The sequence below is a fragment of the Citrus clementina genome, unplaced genomic scaffold (genome assembly GCF_000493195.1).
Source record: "Citrus clementina cultivar Clemenules unplaced genomic scaffold, Citrus_clementina_v1.0 scaffold_2, whole genome shotgun sequence".
Lineage (NCBI taxonomy): Eukaryota > Viridiplantae > Streptophyta > Magnoliopsida > Sapindales > Rutaceae > Citrus > Citrus x clementina.
This window is the reverse complement of record NW_006262688.1, coordinates 14,506,621-14,516,715: the sequence shown is the minus strand read 5'-3', so window position 1 is coordinate 14,516,715 and position 10,095 is coordinate 14,506,621. Positions and strand designations below refer to the sequence as shown.

The following is a 10,095-nucleotide window of genomic DNA, read 5'->3' as shown; positions in this document are numbered from 1 at the left end:
TCGCAAACAACTAGTACTTGTTTCAATTGAACCAATGAGACAGAAATTGAAAACACCCTCTATCAAAGAATATTAAAACGATGAAGATTGTAATTCCGATCCTGATCTGTCAGCAAAATACACTTAATCAAACTGGTAGATTACACATTTATCAGGTAGATTACAATCACTACATCAAAATCGATCTCAGTAGTGGTATCTAATATCCATCAGGCCGAAAGTCAAAGCAAGCAAGATTTACCATCTTAGAAGCAGAAGGTGCAGCAATTCTCTTTTCAATAGAATTTCTGGTAGTACCAAAATATTCTGGTTGTACTAAGGATTTTGGCATCCATGATCCACAACCAAGTATCTTAAAGGTATCCTATCGGACTCCCGGTATCTTATAAGCATGTACAACAGCCCTTCTGAAGAGGTTAGTAGTTCCCTTTCCTCCAAACAATGAGATATCAAATGGACTAAATGAGAGAGCATTGATGTCATGAGACAAAAGGAATACACACAAGCACCACATCATGCAAAAAATCAGTGGAGGGTGGAGAATATTCCAACCAAGATCGGAAAACTGGGACCATCAGAATGACCAAATTATTTACCCATGAATGCGAGACCAGGATTTCGTATACTTCAGTTTCAGTGCTCCATCAAGGCAGTTTCGGTTTCCGATAGTGGAGCTGCAAAAGGATTAAACTTGCTTTCAGATTTATAACATTTTTCAAAAATTAATATTAAGAATAACAAAAAATGTTAACCACATGGAGGACCACAAAATGAAAAGTTTGTGGTCAAACCAACATACCGAGCAAGTCTTCATAAGAATCTGCTAGCAGGGATGTCTCCATCAACAATGGAGGCGAGAAGACCTGATCCTGAGCTTCATCAATGTCATAAAACGAACTGTGTGTATCAGAAATGACACCATTTGATCCGGCAGCCGAGAGAAACCCGTTTACTTGGTCAAAATCATGAATTGAATCCAAATCATTCAACATGTCTGGTATATCACCATACTTACTCCCAAGATGACCATCAGGGTTATTATTGCCAAGCATGGAAGTGTCTGTTTGAGCTACAAACAATCTCTTACTCCTTACCGAAGATGCTTTGTTTTGTAGGCCCATACGAGAAAAACCAGCTGGGGCAAGAGGTACAAAGAAGTGTTCAGAACCTTCATCAGAGTGGCTGTCCCGAGATGATTCCGAATTGCAGGATCGCACTGATAAAGCTGCTTCTCTTACAGATCGCTTTAAGTTCTGAACATAAGTACTGTCACTATCTGCAACGAAAAAATCAAAATCAAATCTCAAAATAAAGCTGCATAAAGATCATTATTTTTTTCCAAATGATAAAAGAAATTCCTTGAGCTATCCAAAAAAGCAACATGCAAAAGGGCATGAGATGGAAAAAAGCTGATATAGCAAACCTTGTGGTGCATTATCCACACGATTATTTGACAAAGGCTGGTCCAGAGAGTTCCTTTCAGAAAGATTTTCTATTTGATTTGTTTGAGGAGCTGAATTCTGACGCTTCTGTAAGCTTCCACCTTTTCCAGAAGAATTTGGAGTCAAACTAAATAACTGAGGAAGCTTTAAAGTGGGGGGACTAACTGACACCTTGTCAAGCTGAACAGTAGACATCTTTGAAGTCACCTCAGCAACATCATCAGAGCTACTTTCCTGTATGGTTCCGGAAACAGAAAAGAAATGAGCACTCAATTAATTATTAGGGTTCCAAAGTAGGCAGGACATACAACACTTTACACTTGTGAACACTTTTTGGATAATTACCAATGTCCTCCCACTGCTCTGTGCTTGATTAGGTGAGGTGGCTCGACCATGATGCTTAGCCATAGGCGGCAAGCTGGAAGAAATATTATTCACTTTATCTGTACAGTCTGATATTGACTTTTGTATTGATGGAGCAACCTCCTTCAGTTGGTTAATGAGCACCTGCAAGTGAAAAGTTTTGAATGACAATTAAGCCTCCTTTAAGTAACAATGCATGAAACATGATAAAATTTAACAGTCACACGTTGTCTCGTGCATTTGTTTGTGCACAACATAAGCATAGAGAACAGAAGTCAAACATTCTCACTATGTTCCAGTTCAACTATAACCAATAGATTCTAAAGCATCTCCAGTAGTACCGGTGCATACCCACACAACACTTCCAAAACTAGAACGCTCTGTAATCTGTCCACAGTGATTGTTCTCTTTTTACCAGAGTCCAACCCTATGTTGGTATGAGGGGGTATGAGGGGATTTACATAGAAGTTAACAAGAGCTTTTAACATACAAAAAATATCTCCAGACTATTTCCTACCACTTGGAAACTAGCTTTCAAGATTCGCATGCATCATAACTCAACAAATGGTTTACAATGGTACATCTGCCTAAAAGAACCCTTTTGATTGTGCCATCAAACCCCAGATAGTTATATCTTCCCCTCATACTTAATACAAATTTAACATCATGCCAGTACACACCTTTGCCTGGGTCTTGCATGAAAAACTCATGGTAGGAGTTAACACGGTCAAAACAAAAGTGACAGATATTGGTCAAAGTCGTTCCAATGTGAAATATAACACTTGGAGGTTAATATTCCAAAACAGCACCTGTTAACTCTAGATCATTCAAATAGCAAGCAGAGGAAATTTTCTAATGCAGACTAGCAATGAACCACTCGCCAAATGAAAGTCAAATTTCACATATCTTCAGCCTAATAGTAAGATGGCACTATCATCGGCAAAATAGTAAAGGTCCACAAGTTAATGGCAGATAAAGGACAGAGGGAGACCATCAGGATATCAAACATCACTCACAGAAGAATAACATGAAAAATATGTTCCACAAAACAAACATCCAATGGAACTGACAAGTTGAAAATGTCCATGGTTATGCTTTGAGGGGAAGAATATTAGTGTAAGTGTCAGTTCTACCTGATGTAGAAAGATAATTACATTACCTGAAAACTAGCCAAGTGTTGTTGATGCTCAGCAAGAGTTGAGGATAAAGATTCAGCATGGCCACTTGTACCACCATCTTGTGCACTTCGTAATATATCAGGACCGTCTCCATCATTAGCTTTAGCCTATAAAGAAATTATATTAGAGAACTTCATCACGTCAGAGTATACATGCATAATAATCATCATTCCCTTACAATTTGTACGGGCAAATTAGACTGTTCTGATTCTTCAGAAGCATCATAACATTCAGATTCAGTCATTAATTAAATATAGTGAAAATAGAAATTTTAAATGCAAGATACTAATTCTTGAAGCTTTGGTTTATACATGAGTAAGTGAATAACCAATAATTCTATTGTTTACAATTATATTTTCAAAAATTAGTCAACAGGACAATTTCAATCACCATAACCAACACATCAAACACCACAATTTCAAGATGCAACAGTTATGATAATACCATCCACACACAAACTTCTTCTAGCATATAAACTGCAAACTTTTCAAGAATTTTATGCATGTAAACACTTTGATGGCTTTTGTACTCTTTGGTGACAAGGCCATTTCCAGAAAATCAACAAAGAGCTTCACAGACGCACATCGAGAGCCTTTTATTACCGAACCAAATGAAGTCCCAGGTCAACACTAAAACAGATACGTTGCATGATTGCTATATTTTTTTCTAAGGATATTATTGACTAAACCCACATTCTTTGCCCATATCCAAGAGATTCCAATTATTTAGTCATCCTCCAGATACTTGAATTTATGTCACAGAATATTCTTCTTCAAAAATCACTAGATAATACAATTGTATTTCGCAAAATCCAAATCTACAATTCTACCAAACCGTCAACCCCCTGCTTCAGCTCAGGCTCACCGTTGCATAGATATCTAGTCAGCCATGCAACAGTTCTCCTAATAATCTTTAAGAAAAAAAGGGAAAATGAAAATTATTATTTTTGCAGACCCTTTGGACCTCCAATCAATGAGGGCATGACCAGTGAATGGCGCATCTGAATCTAGCAAATGAATCCAAGTCTCAGCATGAATGAGACTGATTTACTTAAATTTAAGGCATCTACCACCAAAGTCATGAAAAAAATAGAAATTACGCAATAGAATATTTAGTGAAGAGAGGCCATGTACTAGTTCAAAATGAAACCCATGGCTAATTGAGCAACACATCAAATATCAACTAGCAATTTTTAAAACTTGTAGTAGCCAAGTGGTGACTACGAAGGAAGGAAACCCCACATACCAGTTGAAGAGACTGTTTATGTATACGTTGTAATGCATGTGTCCAACGCCTGATAATTTCTGCTACATCAACAGTTGGGTGGACTCTTCCTCCTCTATCATCCGCTCGAGAGAGGGATTCATCACTAATTTGCGAACAGGATGATCCATCACTCTGTTCTTTCTCATCCCAATCACTAGGCTGAAGAGATAAGACATCAGCATAAGGAACCTGAGAACTCTGATCCATTGCTGCGAGCAAAGAGGAACCAGAGATGCGGTACCTGTTAAAAGAATACTATACATGAGGGAAGTGGATTATTGGCATCTAAAGCACTCAGAATAATACAACATAGTAGGTTACCTATGCTCCCTATGAGCTATCAGGTCCTCAATAGGTCCTGATGCAAGGACTTCATGTTGATCTGTACAGGTTAAATGGAGTTAAAAGTGGAAAAAGCATATGCAAAACAGAATATGGCATCATCAAAAACTAAATTTTGCAAAGAAAGTACAAAGGTAAAAATGAAAACAATTAACAATGAATTTGACAAAACATCCCAACTATGATGGTTTATTATTTGGATTCATTAAAAGGGGAGAAAGGAAACAGCAATGCCAAGTAATTTGAAGTTTTAATTTGTTAAAATACTAGCATACTAACTTTTACGGGCTAATATAGACTCCCACAATCGAGTAGCCTTTGATACTAAATGGGAATTCTGACTTGAACTGGATACGAGATCATCCCACAGTTCCCCTTCCAACTTCACTTTGTTCCTCAATTCATGTAGTTTTTCCAGCTCTTGCTGCAAGTACGCCTGAGATCCATGGTTTCCAAAGAAAATTTTAAATAACATGGAATTTAATGTCTTCCACAAAAGGCACAACAATTATTCAGAAATATTCAATGAAATAATGTTAATAAGTTACTCTTTACCTCTTCAGCACAAAGACCACGAAACTCTGCGGTCATCTCATGCGCCAAACCGGACCACATAGCCTGTCTCTGCACTGCTGTCTCTGCGTTTTTCAGAAATCTCCGCCGTTCAAGTGCTATTCTTGCCTGTTTAAAATAAGAAGTTAAAACCACTGCTACTCAAGAGCAAGTTATACAATTTATTAAAATTTTTGCTGAAGGAAAGCCAAGACTAGATGAACAAGCAAAAAGGACAGAAAGCAATGGAAACCAAAATATGCAGTGTCAATTTTTCTCTCAACAGTTGCCTGCCACAGTGGCTGTACACAATAACATCCAAAACTTAGAAAGTTATCAACCAGTCAAATAATAAACCATGATATGAGTAAACCATGGAAGCAAATTGACCAAAACTGCTATATTCAATTGCAAATGAAAATGTACACGACACTAAATCACATATAAATCAAATCGAGCTCTATTCAAATAGAAAGTTACTGTAACTTGGAGCTTCAAATTTTCCATTTATACTCATTTCAGTCTCTTCACATCCATACAACGCAGCTTGACTGTTGTCAAGCATTTCATTTATTTTAGAATCACCTTGTAATAGATCCAATATTACTGACAGCATAATCCAATATGTCTAGTGAAAAGAATGTTAATCGGTAATACCTTTGTGACTGGAAGTAGTGTCGCCGCATGTGAAAAAGCAACATCCGTTAAAGAAGCAGGCAGTGGGTTAGAGGCTATATCAGCTGGAAATGTTCGTCTATGAACCTCTCGTAAAGCATGCAAAGAAAGTTGCCACAAAAGTTCAACAAACCTGCAGTCAAAATATGAAACCACAAAATTTGAACAAACGTGCAGTCAAAATATGAAACTTTCTTTAAATAAGTGAAAAAAGGCATGTCATTAATGCTACATAGGAACCACGTGGAGGCAAGTTATTGAACTTAAGAACCTCTCTATGTAAACTCCCCATCACCATATGAAAAGAACAATTTTCAAGGCTATTCCACTGTCATTGTTTCTTTAGCTTACCCAACATGTGAAAGCTCCTTCAAAGAAACATAAGACAATGGTAGTTGACATGCAGTACCACGACATGTCACATTGCAGCATCTTAACAAAAGGTAACTTCCACAACATCGTAGTAATAAATGATGCTTAAAGTATTTCATCATACTACTTTTTAACTCCTCAACAGAAATTTTCAATCCCTCTCTACCGTAGTACAGTTGTGAATTATCAACAAATAAAAGCACTCTCAATGCTCAATTTTATATTTCCCAATGCTAAAATGGAAAGAGAGTAATTCAAGCTTTTGAATTATAAAACTAACACCATGTCCATTACCTTAGTAGGCATAACTTCAAGAAAGAAAATTAATCACAATGCTCATTTTTTAATTAGATGTTAATTTTCCAAGTTTTCTCAGCAACCAAACAGGAATTCAATCCAATTAACCCAAACACTGCACCAAAGAGAAGATTAAAAGCAGAGTATAAAAAGCAACAAACCTCGGTCCACAACAAGTAGCAAGTGATGAAACCCTGGAATTACTCCTCGGCAATGCCCCTTGTGATTCCAGCTCACTAATTATCCCTTGCACAACCTAATAATTAAACAAAGTTGAGTAAACATAACTAACAACTAACTTAACCAAAATTTTAAAAGATTCAAAATTAAAAGAGAACAGAAATGCAAAAATTACCTTTCGGAAATCACGCGACTGCGCGGAATCGAAAATCGGCCAGACCTTATCGAAATCCTGAAAGATCCGAGAATCAGAAAAGACCGAAATCAAAAGAGAAAATAAATCACAAAACGTACACACGTGTGATAACGATGATGATGCATTTTCAGTTTACTTTGGCGGATTGAGTAGGGCCACGGAGCGAGGAGAGAATGAAGTAGAGCAGCTGTTCGCCTAATTTAGGGTTGGAGTGACGGAAGAGCCCGACCCGAGGAGTGCCGTTGGATGCTCCGAGTCCGATAATTGACGGATCTAAACCTAATAACAAACAATTCGTGTACATTGCACTCTCTAGCTCTATCTCTCTCTCTTTCTCTCTGTCCATCGTCATCACCACCACCACCACCACTCTCTCTCTCGAGATTTTTTTTCTTTTCTTCCTTCCTTTCTTTGTTTCTTGCTTTCTCTGCGCTCTCTCTCTTGCTTTCTCTTTCGTTCTGGTTGGTTTTTTTATTATTAATTTAAATTTTTAATTCGTTGGTTTTTTTAAAAAACGCAGGTCCTTGGAGATTCTTGTAATTCCGAAAATGGACCACATCTTGGGGAGACGTAATTGTTTAATTTTTTTGAAAAAAGGAGTGGGACCCGGAGTGGGGAAATAAAGGATTCACGTTTTTGGACGACGAATGAAGGGGGATTTGAAAAAAAATGGACGGATGGTGGATGCTAACGTGCGCGAGTGAAACTGTTGCCGGCCGGATTTGAAATGTTTTGGTGGCGTCATCTGGTGTTTGTTGGATGTGGCTATGATACAGTGCCTCGCGGGTTTACGGTAACAGTCTTTTAGTATCAGCAAGGAATCCATCCAAACGATTTTTAAGAACTACAAAATTATATAACATTTAAAATATATAACTCATGAAATCTCTATATCTAAGAAAAAGATTGCTGATTCCTTATGTTCTATTTTAGACTTTTTTTTTTAATAATGCACACCTGTTAGTTTAATAATCAACGTGACAATGAAATTTTTGTTCTTTGGACAATTCACAAGGAGTTTAGTGGGGTCCGGCTACAGTGGAATTGTGGTACCGTGTCACAATTATATCCAGTCGTTGGATGCACTTGTATGGGTGGGGTCTACGGCATCTAACGACTAGATGCAACTGTAGCACGGTACCATAGTTGCACCACAGACTTTCCCAGTTCAACGAGCTCCGTCGCCAAAAAAACAAAGCCCGAGAATGGAAACAAAGAAAAAAATATTTGTTTGGTTATAATTACTTGAAAGGTCACATATGTTCTTATATTTGTAATGAAACAAAAATGATTTAATGTGACAACTAAACACATGTCGCAATTATATAAGTTTGTGTGAATATTGTGATAGTATATTTCAACACAATAAGTTCATCACTTTATAATATAAATTTTAAGTGAATTTGGCGCATTCTATTATATTGCATTAGTTGTACTACACTATGGTGTATTTATTGTATACAGAGACTTATCAAGTTGATGTGTTTGGTGTAATATGGACTGTATTATAAATAATACCATTTTATATTATTATTTATATTAGGGAAAATATCCACCGTCCACCTATTTTTTACACCTTTTTCAAAAATACACAATTCCTTCATTTTTTAGCTGGAATCCACCTAAAGTTACATTTTTTTTCACTTTTCCACTTCCGTTTGGAATCCGTTAAGAAAACTAACGGAAACTTAATAAAATGACCATTTTACCCCCAAAACGAAAATTACAATTTCACCTTAAAAAATACCAAAAATAATAAGATTTAATGATGAATATCATTATTGGTACTTTAATGAAGTACAAAAAAATCTTAACTACTAGAGATTATAACTCAATTAATAATAAAACTCTACTTATCTTAAATTCAATTGATGATTTGTGAGATTGGGCTATTTTTAATACTACTGTTATAATTTAGCATTCTAATTACAGATATATTTAAAAAAAAAAAACATGCATTTGATGGTTATGGAATTAATTTATTTATTGACCGATGGGGAAAATAATTAGATTTAATCTAATTATTTTTTGTAATTTTTAAGGTGAAATTATAATTTTCGTTTTGGGGGTAAAATGGTCATTTTTTAAAATTTCCGTTAGTTTTCTTAACGGATTCCAAACGGAAGTGGAAAAGTGAAAAAAAATGTAATTTTGGGTGGATTCCAGCCAAAAAATGAAGGAATTGTGTATTTTTGAAAAAGGTGTAAAAAATAGGTGGACGGTGGATATTTTCCCTTTATATTATTGTTAATTTTTAATTATTATTATTTAAAATTATTGATATTTAAGTATTTATTTTTAGTTATATTAAAATTTTAATTAATAATCAATTTTTATATATTAATTAAATAATGTAATATTATATTATATTTTTTATTTAAGCATTTATTATATATATATTAAATTATTAAATAATAGTATTTTTATATATTAAATTACTGTAATATAATATAATTAAATACTGTACAAAAATATAATATAATATTACTGAATAATAAATTATTAATTATATTAATTATTATAATGGAAAATTAAAAGAAATATAACTTAATATAATATTATATTACAAATTTAATTTTATTAATAAAAAAAAAGAATTAATGAGGCAAACTGCAGTTGTTAATACAGCCAAATGTGAAACTGCACTGCACATAATGCAACGAAATCTCATGTTATATATATGCGGAGTGTCAAATACTCCCTGTGGTTATTAATAGATTTTGGAAATGTAGCTAAAATCATCAAATAAATATCAAGTTGTCCTTGCCTGCCGTGTATGCCTGGGTCTCGAAGATGCGTGGCCAATTGACTTTATGCACCGTTGCTTAGCTTAAGTGCCAAATTATGTGTCCCCTAATAAGATAACTTAGAAGAAGGTAAAGCCCTGACTTTTTTTTTTCTTTTTTCTTTCTTTTCCCAAAAGTAATCATGTATATATGTTGCAGGAACTAGATAAGGTGTTCGGTGAGTGACAGTGGTAAGCTGATTATTAATATTTCCTTTGAGTTGTAATTATCATTCTATTGATATTCATTTCAATATTTTTTAGCTTCATTCCAACGCAATGATGCACAAAAGCCGGCCAAGGCAATTATTCTTACTTTAAATCATTTGTGTGAAAAGTAACAAGAATTACAAAAAAAAAAAAAAAAAAAATCGCTATGATATTACTCTAGAAAGAAACCATGCATGATAGAGTCTGTACACTGAAACATAAATTTTGTTGGATGTG

General features: G+C 35.0%; 1 protein-coding gene across 1 annotated transcript; it reads right to left on the bottom strand.

Moving 5' to 3' along the window:
- On the bottom strand, window positions 1-7,248 carry LOC18053591 (AUGMIN subunit 6). Its single transcript, XM_024191172.1, has 13 exons — window positions 7,000-7,248; window positions 6,843-6,899; window positions 6,649-6,743; window positions 5,801-5,951; window positions 5,147-5,272; window positions 4,871-5,027; window positions 4,571-4,631; window positions 4,229-4,490; window positions 2,965-3,090; window positions 1,788-1,949; window positions 1,424-1,676; window positions 800-1,276; window positions 1-674 (listed from the first exon to the last, which is right to left on the bottom strand). Exons 1-13 carry the CDS (start codon window positions 7,213-7,215, stop codon window positions 634-636), a joined length of 2,184 nt encoding a protein of 727 aa, XP_024046940.1. The 5' UTR covers window positions 7,216-7,248; the 3' UTR covers window positions 1-633.
- Between the last annotated feature and the right edge of the window lie 2,847 nt (window positions 7,249-10,095).